General features: G+C 50.4%; 1 protein-coding gene across 6 annotated transcripts in view; it reads left to right on the forward strand.

The window, feature by feature from the left end:
- Tle3 (TLE family member 3, transcriptional corepressor) overlaps window positions 1–14,008 on the forward strand; it is a 45,373-nt gene that overhangs the window by 14,845 nt on the left and 16,520 nt on the right. For 5 of the 6 annotated variants that reach the window (XM_032909408.1, XM_032909410.1, XM_032909412.1 and 2 more), the window contains exons 5-6: window positions 5,581–5,643; window positions 7,002–7,076. In XM_032909408.1, coding sequence (XP_032765299.1) covers window positions 5,581–5,643; window positions 7,002–7,076 — 138 coding nt within the window. Of the gene's footprint in view, window positions 1–5,580; window positions 5,644–7,001; window positions 7,107–14,008 lie in introns of all 6 variants that reach the window. The other variant, XM_032909409.1, reaches the window with a different exon arrangement.

The following is a 14,008-nucleotide window of genomic DNA, read 5'->3' on the forward strand; positions in this document are numbered from 1 at the left end:
TTGAGGCTCTAGGACAGTTGCATGCAGCTTAGATATTGGGCAGATTGAAGGGCTCAGGGGAAGATTGGATTTCGGGACCCAGCCGTCGGGAGCATTGCAGGCTTGCCCACTGTCCATCACTCATCCAGTGTCAGGGTGTGTCTTGGTATACACCCCCACTGTTCTTCCATGTAGGCATCTCTGTGGCTCTCTGTTTGGCAGAGCCGTGTGAGGAAGTGGGAAGTTGGAGGTCACATAGCAACTCAGGCCGTTCAGAAGTGTGTGGCGCTGTTAAGTCTGAATATGGCCCCTGAGACCTAAGTGAGCTGCCTGGTTTGCCCATCCGGTTTCCAGGTAACATGAAAGAAAGCCTGGAGGAGAGAAGTGGTTTGCTTAAACTTGCTGGAGACATCTGGGAGTAGAAGATGGGTCATTTCTTCCGGCTTTAGAGCTTCCAGTGCTCTTTAACCTCCTCCTCCTTTTGGCCTGGCAGAGGTTAAAATGAAATGCAATCTCACTGTCCCCAGGCACGGGCGACCAGGAAGTTTAAAGCTAACTATCAGTGAGATGGTCTAGTGGAGTGACCATCAGACACTGTGTACTGTGTCAGGCATGGTCAGCTAAAGGAGGAAGATAGGCACAAAGGCTGACTGGATGCCGAAGGGCCTGCAGCAGCAACTGGATGCTGGGGGTGAGGGCTAAGGGTTGCCTCCATCTCCTCCTTGCCTCAGTGTCATAGGTCAAGGGTCAGGGATGGTCTGAAGTTAGAGCAGATGCAGGTAGCAGATTGCTCTTACAGACACGCAATTTCAGGGTATTCATGACTCCTCAGCCTCCGGCCTGTTGTTGGGAGGTCTTGCTTTAATGAGAAGAAGGATGTGCACAGGAAACAGAGTGCTCTTTGGGAAATGACACTTGCCCCCCATGATGTTGTTTTCATTAATTTGCCTAACAATCTCAGTAGACACTCTGCAGCTGTTCCTCCCAACACCCAATCGGTAGCGCAGACTCTGAATGTGTCAGGACTCTGGCCCTTCCCTGTCTTCTGTCTGTCTCAGAAATCGTAGCCCTGAGCAGCAGTGTGTTTCTGCGAGCAACGCCGCCACCTTTGAACTGTACTTAAAAAGCGCTTTGAAAGGCCAAAGCAGCCTCCCCAGACACCTTTCCCCAGAATGTTCAAAGCAAGCCATCCTCCCTCCCACCACCTCTCAGGTAGATCTGAAGACCAGGCTTACCTGCTGAGAGCCATGTCCTTAGGAGGCAGGGAGGATGGGACCCAGCTTGCTGAACCCTAGCTGCCACACTGGTACCGCGCTGTGCCCGAACCCCGGGAGTTTCCTGGTGCTCACACTAGCTCTAGTGTGGTGTGTGACTTGTCTTAATTGTCGAAATCACACATCTAAATTCTTGTCCCCCCCTTTTTTTTTGGAGCGGGTGCTGAGAGGTTGTTTGAGTTGGATCAAATGCTGTTTGGACAGCTGTTGTAATCAGAAATGCTGTCAATCATTAGCCTTGACGGTCGATTTTCTTTCAAAATCATTTCTCTGAGCTGTCTCAACCTACTGAAGTTTGGCTTCCTGGCCGGAAGTCATTTAGTGGAGTCACTTAATGGGTGCGTGTCAGTTTCCCCATCTGGAAGATAGACTGTTAGGTGCCTTCCTGCAGGGCTGTGAGAGTTAACACATAGAGCGCTGGTGGCAGTGGGCAAGGTAGGTGCTTCCCTGTTACTCTTTAAAAGCGTTTATGTCTGGGCAGCTGGTTCCCTTCTTTGTTTAACAGTGGTTCTCAACCTTCCTAACCTTCAATACAGTTTCTCATTTTGTGGTGAGCCCCATTGTAACATTTTCATTGCTACTTTATACCTAGATTTTATTACTGTTAAGAATTACAAAAAAAAAAAAAAAAAAAAGAAAAGAAAAAAAAAAAGATGTATAAAAAAAGGGCTGGAGAGATGGCTCAGCAGTTAAGAGCACCTGACTACTCTTCCAGAGGTCCTGAGTTCAATTCCCAGCAACCACATGGTGGCTCACAACCATCTGTAAGGAGATCCAATCCTCTCTTCTGGTGTATCTGAAGACAGCTACAGAGTACTTGTATATAATAAATGAATGGATCTTAAAAAAAAAAAAGATGTATAAGAATTACAATGTAAGTAAGCCAGGCTGTGGTGGTGGCACATGCCTTTAATCCCAGTACTTGCGAGGCAGAGGCAGGCAGATCTCTGTGAGTTACGACAGCCAGGGCTACAAACTGAGTTCTAGGACAGCCAGGGCTATACAGAGAGACCCTGTCTTGAAAACAGAAAAACCAAAACCAACCAACCAAACAAACAAAAATCATAATGAAAATATCTAATATGTTCCCCCAAAGGGGTAGCAACCTACAGATTGAGGACCACTGCTCTAATACAATCTTCCCAAGAAATTGTTCGGTAAGTCATTCTCCTTTTCACACAGACGGGAGAGGCTCAGCTGTGCTTCTGTGTGGAGAGAATAAGAGAGATGAAGTGGCCAACAGCTCATGCTGTGAGGAGAGGCAGGAGACAGAAGCAAAGGCCAGCTCAAGCCCAAGACAGGGACGTCTAGTGGTTATAAAAGTTCTCCAGATGTCGTGTGCGCCCCCCCACCAAGGACTCTTGGTGACTTGTCGGAATCCTTTCTGCCAGGCAGAGGCCTCTGTCATGCTTGAGCACAGGTGCCAATACATAGCCTTCCAGAATGTTCTTCTTGGGAGTTGTTCTGACAGCTCCTGTGCTCAGTTGGTGTTTGTGGTGCTGGAAAGGGGGATGAACGTAGGGAGGAAGAGTGACTGCTTAGTCTCAGCCACCCACAGGGCTCCTGAGCAATCCAGCTGTGGTCACTTGGCAGGGGTACCAGGCCTTGACCTGAACATAGCTGTGCGATTCCAGTGGATCCATTTTCTTAGTGATAGAGGATGCTGGGCTCTAGACCCAGTAAGGTATGAGAAGTTTCCTGTAGGAAGCCAGTAGTCACAAACTTCCTATAGGTTGGGGAAGGAGAATGCCGAGGCCTTTTAATTTTCTTTAATCACCAAGATCCTGACCCTTAACCTGATTAGTTAGAGGATGTAAGCTCAGTCTGAAGCCCTTGAGAGCTGTAGTAGGTCAAATGGCTGGCAGGGATCAGAGTCTGCCTCCGCCTTCCTGACTGTGTGTGGGGAATTGATGGGTCAATGAGAGACCCAGCGAGCTGGCTTGTGCTTGACCTGTCTTGGCATAGACATTCACCATGTTTAAAGGGCCTAAGCCATTGCCCAGCCCACCTCCCTTCCAGCTGACTGTCAACACTTTCCCCAGCACAGTCCCTTCCACAGATGTTACCCACGTAGGGAATCGTGGCCGTAGACGTACTGCAGCATGGTGTCTACGTCTACATGGCACAGACACAGTAGAACCGAGGAGATGGCCCAGGCACTAATACCCTTGCTGTGTAAGCATGAGGGCCTGTGTTCAGAACCCCAGTGCCTGTGAAAAAGCCTGGTATGACAGTGGGAATCTGCACAGGACTGGGGACTGGGGTTTGCAGAGTCAGGAGGATCCTAGGAGCTCACTGGCTGTCAGTCTAGCTGAAGTGGTGAGCTCCAGATTTACTAACAGGTTCCGTCTCAGAAAATCAGATGGAAGGTAAGAGAGAGAGGCACAAGATGTCAGCCTCTGGGCTCCACATACATATGCACACATAAGTGTACAGGCAGCATACATGCACCACACAGGCAAGAAAAAGAATGGCTACTAGTACTGTTATTCTTTGGCCAGGTATCTATTCAGCATGCACTGTTTTTCCAGTCGTTGCTACTCTGATTGATGGAGGCAAGAGTGCCTGGGCCAGGGTCTTCCTCAGCAGCTGGGCTGATGAAGCGTCGGTGTTTGGCTCTTTATGGGTCCTGTTCTTAGCTACTTGTTCTCTGCCACTCATCGTGAGATGCAGGCTGATTTCAGCACTCTGGCTGAGTACAACTCTTACTCCTGTATTTCGTCCCCCTTCCCTATTCATTGTCTGTGAACAAGTGAGAAGGGTCCTGTTCTGGAGGGGTACACTTACCTCTTCCTGCTTACATAGGCTAACTTAGACTATACAAAGCGATCCTCTAAGAACCCTTACTTAGAGCAAGAATGGCCGACATCCCTGAAAAGGGCCAGAGTCGCTGTGGTTAAGAGTCTTGTAATACAGAGAACAGCCCAACGGAACAAACAATTTGTGACCAGAGAAGTTGAGAAATCTTGACGTGTGTCATTTTTGTTGCTGTCTGCCACAGTTGTGCAAATGTGAGTCTCACCAGCTCTTAGCCTGAACGTTACCTGCCCTACTCCCAGAGAGCTTTGAAATCGGGGACCATACTGATGCAGATGGTCTGGAGTTTGAGGGACAGTCCTTCACAGTAAAGAACTGTTCTGCTACAAAAGCCCAGAGCAGTGCCTGCTGGGCAACACTGGCCCTGTTTCTGAGGAGATCCAGCTGTCCTCTCATGGCCCTGTCCCCACCCAAGAGCTGGGCAGGTTCTCTGGGTTGTATCATCTGGCCCCACAGGGCACAGGCTAAAAGCCCTTCCGGCTCCTGTCAGGGCCTGTTCTCGCCATAAAAGGGAGACATTCTCTTTAGTGCCCAGTGGCCTCTAGACTCTTAGACTAGGAAGAGGTGCTGGCCCCAGGAATTCCCCAAGGCCAGCCTCTGTTGGTGAGACTTCAGAGGGCGTTGTTTTTATCTGAGGCACACTAGATTTCGCATGCAGAATCATCTGACATGAGGATGATCACAGGTTTTTAAAAGGCTGTTGTCATGGTTTTGTCAGAAAGATTGCCTAGTGCTGATGGAGGCTTTGAAGGCTGTTCTGAGACCTTCGTCCTGGCTGCTCAGGGTTCAGACAAGATAAGAAAGCCAATTCCAAGAGTTGTCTGTCAGCCTCCCTTCTGGGCTCAGTTAACCATTTAGCAGCACTCTTGATCTGGGATCTGAGTCAGTCACACATGGTCCCACTGGAAATTCTTGGTATTTTAAACATGGGCTTGGCTGGGAAGCTGGGGCGGGCAGAGAAGTGAGCTGATACTCTGGGACCAGCTTGTATGAGGGTGTAGGGAGGGGCTGGAGAGATGGCTCAGAGATTAAGAGGATGTAGGAAACCACTGCATTCCATTCTTAGACTGGGCTCGGGATTGAAGACTTACCATACTGCAGGGGTTAGAAGAGATGGTCAGAGTAGAGCACGAGGGAGTCACATACCACTGCGTAAGAGGCTGGCCCTGGAAGAGCCCTTCACGCCTTGGTGCCCTGGGGCTCTCTTGCCTTTGACCTCTAGTTTGGAGCATCACTGGGTAGCTCAGTTCTCTCTGCACACTGGATTTCAGTTTGTCACGGGTTTTCTGGAATATGGAATGGTTGTTTGGATACAGTAAGGATTCTTTCTAGAGGATGTCAGCTGTTGACCTGAGTCTCACATAGGCCACCTCCCCTATGAAATGGGAACTTTCTAATACATGATCAGGAAGCCCATGGTAGGGGGCTGCAGTGGTCGTGGTAGTGGGGTACTGAGACTGTCTGTCTCAGCATTTCAGTGACTTGATTTGTGGTCTCTTTTCCTTTGCAGACAGAGATCGCGAAGAGACTGAACACGATTCTAGCCCAGATCATGCCTTTTTTGTCACAGGAGGTAAGGCCTTCCTTTGTCTCTTTCCCTTTCTGCCTAGGGCAGCCCAGTGTGGCCCTGGTTCCTGAAGCCCCAGCCCCTCACTACCTGTTATACTGATCCAGCTGGTAGGATTAACAAGCCTTCTCCGCTGACCCTGGGGGCAGAGCTCACATCACAGGCATCATGTGCTCCTTTTCCAAAGGGAGAATGATCCTCTGCCACACCCGAGGAGGGTCTCATCATCTGCAACAGTGACGAGACCCGTGGTCTTACATGGACTGGCCTCAGCTTTCCAGAGTTTAGTCTTATAGCCAACGGTTCAAGTAAGGCTGGTTGGTTGGTGCCAAAGGTCATACCCTGTGTGGGGTGGTGCTCCCCAGGTGCTATGTATCTTCTCCAAAGGCCTGATATGCCTGTAAGTTTTTAAGCACCCCTTGGGAGATAGCCCCCATACCCTGGAAATGGAGTCTGGACTCTGGAGCATTTGCGTATCTCCCAAGAGATTTCAGAGGTACTTGCAGACCTCTGGTCCCTGTTTCTGTCCTGTCTGACCCCACCCCAGCACAAGCAGGGCCAGGACCCTCCGTTCATTGCCCGAGGTAGGTAGGACCATCTGAGTTCCCTGCTGGAGTTCTGGATCTGAGATAGTAACCTGGGTCTGACTACATCTAAGGAATTAGGTATGGCCTGTGCTACTTCACAGCTTCTGGGAGTGTATAAAACTTAATTTTTAATAACAGACTTAGTTTTTCAAGAGCAAATTTAGGTTTGTCAGGCAAGATTAAGTGGAAAGCACAAAGGTTTCCCGTGGCCTTTCCACACAGGCTGGAGTGTCTGCTACAATTTTGAGTCCACACCAACACATCATTGATTCGGAAGACCTGAGACTGTGTTAGAATTTCTTTGGTCGTTCTCACTCTCTCTTTCTAGCTAGACTCTTAGCTCTTTTGGTAACCGTAGATATATGTTTCTTCTCAGCCTTTTAAATCTAAAGCCTACATGTTCTGTTTAATTCACCACTGTCCACTATAGCTGCGTGTCCTGGAACATGGTGTCCTATGTGATTACAGTAATGCCTAGAAAAGAGTCACCCCAGTGTGTAACACTGATTACTGCACAGAGCAACGGTTTTCCTGTATGCGAGGAGGCCACGGGCCAGTCTCGGGTACTATCTCTGCTTTCCTTAGAAAGTAGTACGTGCTCATTTAAAGACTGATGGAGAACGTGGCTTCATTAATTACCCTCATCCCCAAGCCTTGGGCCTATCGATCGGGGTCTTTCCATCTTCTCTGGGGAAGGTTCCTAAGAAGCTCCAGGTACCCCATGTTGGAGGGCAATCGAGGGTGGCCACGCCTTGATCACACTTCATTTCCCAACAGCATCAGCAACAAGTGGCGCAGGCTGTGGAACGCGCCAAGCAGGTCACCATGACGGAGCTGAACGCCATCATCGGGGTACGTGGACTCCCCAATCTGCCTCTCACCGTGTGTATAGCCCTTTTATTCCTCTCATTTACCATGACCAGAGATGAACTCTGACCTTAGGTGCTCTCAAAGAATGGCAGCCCCAGGGCCCGTGGCATCCCTAGGCAACTGAGGGCTTGGATTCATTGGGGCTCTTTACACAGGGGCTTTACCACATTGTCTCCTGGTCCCCAAACTAAAGTGCCAGACACACCTTGAGTCCACCTGTAACTTTATTAGCGTCCACATCTGGTGCCCCTAGCTTCCAGAAGGATCAGCTCCTCACTGCTGCCTCCTCTCCTCCCACCCCCACTCAGGCTGCCCTTCTTTGGCCTCCTGGGGTCAGAACCATCTCTGCTGTTGATTGATGTGCACCGTGCTGTGACAGTATTGGGGTTGGGGTCTTGCTGCTCCATGCGCTGGGCTGCATGGCTGAGCACTCTTCACACGTACGTCCTTGTGAGTTTCAGTTATATACCTGGATGGAACCTTCTAGAAGCCCCACCTTATCCCTAACACAGGAGCACACATCCCATAGTGCTGTTCTGGAGGGCCCTCAGGGAAGAGAAAGGAGAGGTGGGCTAGTTCACCTTTCTAAGCCTTCCTAGCTGTGGATGTGACAAGGGTATCCATGGGTACAGACCCTCAGGACTGTCGGGGTATGGTTACCCGTAAAGGCAGTTTGAGGGGTTCCTTCTAGTGTTAGTTCCTATGGCAGCTCCTGAAGGTGGCAGGGCTTAAGCCTCCATTGATTCTTGGTGTTGAGGGGAGAGTAAACCCTGCCCACTGTGTGTGGGAAGGGCAAGAAGCTTGGTGGTGGGAGGTCACACCCTAGGGAGGGAAAACCATGGTATTTTAAAGCTTCAAGTATCTCCTGTGATCATCCAGCTCAGGGTTCTCGTTAAGAAATATTTCTTAAAATTTGCTTTCTGAATATTTTATACGTACAGTGTAGTTTGATCCGATTCAGCCCCACCCCCACTACCCTCTTCTGAAAGAGTCTTGTTTTACATTTTTTGTTGAAATGGTGTGTGGTCCTACACGCCACAGTACGTGTATGTGCTGCAAAAGGGTGATACCCAAGAGCCGGTTCTCTCCTTCTGCCATGCTGGGCCCCATAATCAAACTCAAGTTGTCCGGCTTGGCAAGAAGTATTTCATGTCCTGAACCACCTCACTGCCTCCCCTCCCCCCTCGCTGTCCACTTAGATCTTCCTACTCCTTCTGAATCCCTTCTTCCCCCAAGTCCCCCTTTCACTGAGTTTATTAGGGTTTCCTGAGAACAGGGGTGAGGCATGGGTGTGTGGGACCGGATAAGTCTTTGTGGCCCTGTGCAGTTTTAGGTATTCAGCAGCAGCCTTGCTTCGGACCTACTGGGTGCTGTAGAATAGCGTACCCTGCACAGACACACCTGCTCTCAGAACCTCTCCAGGGGTTGCCTAGATCTACGGGCAGGTGGCCTCTGGCTGAGAACCGGTTTAGTCTGGTTATTTCACAGAGATTTAGCAGTCGGACCCCCCTGAGAGCATCCCTGAGCTGGCCCGTGTCCTGCAGTGGTGGTTCAGGGGGTTAGGAGCGGGACCTAAGCCCCGGATTGTTTTCAGAAGTCTTTCTCAGAAGCTCTTCGGTCTCCTGCGTTCCCTTCCAGACCTCTCCTTAAGGTCTACTGGGCAAGTTCTCCCACCAACTAAAGGGGGTACAGTCTGGCCCCATCTCTTACTCTTTGGAATTAAAGCCTACATATGAAAATACTTTTTTCTTTCTTTTATTTTTAAGAAAAAATGAAATTGGGAAGCAGCGTAGCTGGATTGGCTCCAGCTCCTTTAAGTAGCGTTTAGGAAGCTACAAGTTAGGTCAAGGCGGCCCTAGGCAGATATTGGAATTCAATTAAAGCACACGAGTGGGGCCTGTGACCCCCATTTTCAAGGTAATTGCTTCTCAGGCTCTGAGTGAATGCGGCTGTCGTCCTGTCATTAGGCAGGCAGCCGTCTAATCGCCGCGCCTGACAGAGCCTCACAGGGCAGGAATTGCCGACAGCTGGGGCACACCCGGACTGGGGAGCTGTGCTTCACTGCCCTCCAGTGAGGGGCTTGTTCCTTTTCTTATGGAGGCCAGAGGGGAGCCACCCTGCTGAGATAAGGGCACAGGCGGGGGCAGTACCCCCGTCCTGATTTCCTCGGATAGAAAGGTTTCTCGTGGCACACCTGCTCCAGTTGGCTGGTCGTGGCCTCCTGACAGGGGTCGGAGTCTGGGGTCTCCATTTAGCTGGGCTGCCAGCAACATGAGGAGCGTGGCTGGAGCCAGAGCATGCCACAGGGTTGAGATCTTGTGGGAGAGCAGAAAGGAAGGACAGGTGAAGGGACCTGGGCTGGCCACCCCTCTCCCCCAGCTCCCAGTTGGTCCTTAGGGAACTCATGTCCCTTTGGGTGAGTAAGGTAGGCCTAGAGATGGAGTCCCGTTCCAGAACTTGGTTTTGCATAGGCAGGGTTGTGTGGTGGCCTAGGAAGTGGTGGGCTCTTGGCTTTGTGGTCTGGGTTGCCTGGAGAATTATTTAGTGGGTGGCATGTGTAGTGCTGACTTGGTGTTTTCTGAAGAGGGAAGAAGGGAAGGGAGGAGGTAGTTGGAGTTGTAGCTTGTCCCCGACTGTGCAAAGATCTGTGAAGCTCTCTTAGGTCTTCCTGTCTTCTGCCTGGAGGCGAGCAAGTAGGATGGATGGCTGAACAGGAGTTGGGTGGTAGAATTTTAGAAGGGATAGAATGGCGGAGATGTTCTGCCTTAGTGTCTGTTTCTTTGGCCCAGAGACTGAGTTCACCTCAGGGGATTACTGAGCTGGGATCCTGGCTCAGGTTTCTGTTGTGTAGTGTAGTTACTTGGCCCCTGACACTGTCCCATCTCTGAAGCAGGGATAGCAAAGATCGTTGTGAACTCCAAAAGCTGCTGCCAAACCCAGAGGCCAATGCTGCAAGGGAGCCTACTGGGCCGTGTGAAAGACTTGGAGGTCGAGTTACCCTCTGCCTTACCAGGACTCTGTCCACTTCCTCTGGTGCAGCTGGTGGTCTGTTTGACTCTAGAATTGAAGCAGTTAGACAACTTCCCTAAGTTTAACCCAAATTACGAACCTCAGGACCGAAGCATCTAATCAGCCAGCAGAGTCATGAAGCGTGAGGTGTGTAATCCGGTTAACACATGCTCCTCGAGCAAGCTCTCCCATCAGCCTCTGTTGTCAGCCATGCCTGCCGATCTCAGACCATGGGCACTAGGCACTCAGGGATGGAGGGCACAGAAACCACCACGGGGGCATGATGTGTTTGTGTTTGGTCATGAAATGGTCAAGGATGGAGAAGTGGATGTTCAGGAGTGTGCTTGGTTCTGGGTTTCTCAGTCCTCTGGGGGTTAAGGCCAGGAGGGAGAGAATCACTGTCTTACTTTCTTCTCACACATGGAGAAGAGCCAGTATTAGGAGGAACAGTAAAAGCTGGAGGCAGGTGGCCTCAGACCGTGACATTTGTGACATTTAAGACATTTTTCTGCCATTGAGAAAGCTTCCAGTTGAAAGCAGTGTGACCCTCCCACTTAGACTAAACCATTTGAGTACCTTGCTCTCTGAAGCCACCAGAGGACATGCTACAGAGAACAGAAATGCAGCCCGAGAGTGGCTGCATCCCCCTTGCATGCTGAAGCAGGTGACACAGGCCATGCGCCTACGTACCTGTGAATCACATCAGCGCCAGCTGCTCCTGGCCCCATCCAGGGGAGCACTTGGCTTCATTCACTCTGTATTGCCACCAAGACCACTGCTGGCAGAACCTCCTCCATCCAAAGGGCACTGGCATCCAGTTGCATCCGTTCTCACCTTGTGGAAGAATTTACCGCTTGAGTCTGTCTGCAGTCTTCCGGGCTGGCCCCCATGGTACCCTCAGACCACCCCAAGGAGACCAGAGCAGTGTTTTCTGGCTGTGCAGAGCCAGCCTCTCTGCTTGAAGATGAGAAATGGCCATTTGCACGGAAGCTCCTTGCCGAGACCCTGAGGCCGAGGAGCTCTGTGACAGCCACGTTGGTTGAGTAGCTGCCACTGCTGTTGTCACAAGTTTCTGCTGTGGATTTCCTAGTGGATATTTGGGGAAAGCAGGACACCTGTCTACACCGTTGACACTGATGCTCCAACTTCCTCTAGCCAACTGGGCCTCCAGGGCTGCGTGGCCACCTTTGGATCGAGCTCTCTGCTGCCTCGTTCCTCCATTTCTCTGCTCTAACCTTCTCCAGCAATTCACTCACTATGTGTGGGCAGAGGGATATGCCCGGGCTTGTCGGAGGTGCTGGATGGATAACACGACGGTTCTGTCTTCCTGCATCTGGTGCGATGATTATACCCATTAGCTGAGCTTGCTTGCACTCGGACTTTGCTTTTACACGGAATAATGTGAGTTCTGTGCAGCCCAACGGTGGGCTTCACTTTGCTGTCCATTTTGCCGACAAGGACATGGGCCCAGAGAGATCAGGTGACTTGTCCAGAGACGTTAAGGCTGGATAAAGGATGAAGCTGGAAGTCCCCCACCCCCAGCAGCTCTGCCTACATCCAGGGTCTGAGTTCCTGAAAATGGGAAAGGAAATTTCCTTCTGACCAGAAGAGTGGGAAGGGAATCTGTTTGGACTGGACTGAGTGGGCAGGGTGGGAGAGGAGACCCACACACAGTCTCACATGTCTGCAGGCAGCAACACCCTCCACGAGTGCTTTTGTCTCCTTAAAGCATCTTGGCTTACCAGTTCCTCTGTGCAGTGCAGATTAAGTACCCAAGTCCTTACTTTCTGGGCTTTTATTAAGTAATTATCACCCACAGACTTTAAAGGGCTTCCCAGCATGGAGTTTAAAACCAACAGGGCCCCAGTGGAGATTCTTTGTAACAAAATGTCTGGATAAAGCTGTATTGTCCAACCATGCCATGGAATACTAATAGTCATTCAAAAGGAAAGTGGCGCACCGTCCCCCCATCCCCCTTCAGAACACCTTTTAAACCGGGTCATATAACAGTGTGGACAACAAGCGCTCATTTGTGGAGAATTGCACGGAAAAATTGTAGATCTGAAAAGCTAGATTGTTGATAGACTGACAGCTGGCGTCCTACGAGGTGGAAAGAATGGGGGAACTTAAAAAGAACAAAACTTAAAACTTTTTTTTTTTAAATTCTTACAATGAGCCTGTGTTATTTTTGTAAGAAGATGTTTAAAAATTCATTTTCTTTAAATGAGAAAATGGGGGAGCTGTGGTTATCTCCCATCTGAGAGGAGTCCAATCTTAGCTGAGAGGACTGGAGGTCCTGTGGCTTTGCTCTGAGAGCTCCCTTAGCTCAGGTGTGCTGCGACACAGGCAGAACTGCAGTCATATCACTAAGACCCGTGGCCACCAAAAGCTGGCAAGGGTACCTAGCAGTGAGGTCATTTCAGGTCCTCTTTGGTCCAGGCCAATGCCGTGCATGCCAACCTTTTACGTATAGAGCTAAGAGATGGAGCCTCTGCTAAGACCGCCAGAACAGCCTTCACGTGGTGGGAGAGCAGCTAGGTCAAAGATCTGCAGCTCAGTTCATTGAGGGGAATGTGGGAAGCTTTTTAATGCTTGACCAGATATCTGTAGGGACTCCCCAGGTCCTGTGGACTTTGAGAGCTGCTGTTTGGGGCACAGACACAAGCTCCATCAGCCCATGGCCATCCTTTCTTGGCTTACGACATCACTCACCTCTTCCTCTCGCTTTGAACACTGTAGGTGATGCTAGTGGTTGACAGATAAGAGTCCAAATCCCATTTAGAGCAATGGGGCTTGGACTGACCATTGCAGTGCCTCTCTGTCACTCTGCTGCCTGTAAAATGGGCACAGTGACTGGTGACTCAGGTTTTATTTGGATGTGTCCAGGAATTTATATGCACATACAGATGGTATTGGTCCCTTTCTCTTGGGCTAGTCCAGGAAAAACATGTGCGTGGATTGGGACAAGCATACCCAATGCCCCAACCAGTCCCAAGAAATACCGTCCCTGAGAAATAGCTGATACCACGTAACCTGCCCTATGATGCCAGTGTTGGCAGACTTATGAATAAGAGGGCATTCTGTCTTGGCTGCTGGGGAAGCATGGCAGCCTCTGAGCTAGGAACGTGGGCACTGGAGCAGAAAAAGGTGGGGACCCTTGAGGGTGGCCATGGGAAGAGGTGTCAGGCCGCAGGGTCCTGGGTTATGGGTGGGGAGGGAAGGGAGAATGGATGTTACTTTGTGTGGCTGGGAGTACTGAGGTTATTAGGACAGTGGGAGATCCCTGTGAGAACCCTGTGGAAATGCCAGTGGCTGTCATGAAGCCTGTTGAGTGGTGGCTGCATGCCCAAGCCACATTACCTTACTGTAGTCCCCTGCAGTGGGTGCTGCCCCCCTTATGCAGATGAGGAAATTTGAGGCTTAGGGTATTTGGAAGTCCTTGTCCCAGGCATGCAGATAGTGTCAGAATCAAGACCAGGATCCTGGCCCATCTGGTTCCAAAGGCTCAGCTCTTCCTGGTTCTTTGTTCTCTCTACTCTGATGGCCAAGGACATCAGCTTTGATTCCACCAGCCCTGGGACTTCTCTGCCCTGCCAGACTCTACCCTGTCCCGACTCCACCAGCCAGACTTCAGCTTAGAAGCCCAGTCAGGGAGGCTTTCCCCAGGTTCCAGGTTTGGGTGGGAGGCTCTGGCTGCTGATGTTAAAGGCATGTACGCATGAGCTTTGAGCTTAAAAATGGGTTCCTCTCCATTGAAAGGAAGCCCTGGTGACCGTGTGGGTTTTAAATGCATGCATTATTTATCTTGCGATTGGAAACAGGCATGGGAAACTCTGTCCTGAAACTGGAGCTGGGGGATGACGCTTGAAGACATAAATCTTCTACGCTGCAGTCCATTAACAGAT

The sequence above is a fragment of the Rattus rattus genome, chromosome 8 (assembly GCF_011064425.1).
Source record: "Rattus rattus isolate New Zealand chromosome 8, Rrattus_CSIRO_v1, whole genome shotgun sequence".
Lineage (NCBI taxonomy): Eukaryota > Metazoa > Chordata > Mammalia > Rodentia > Muridae > Rattus > Rattus rattus.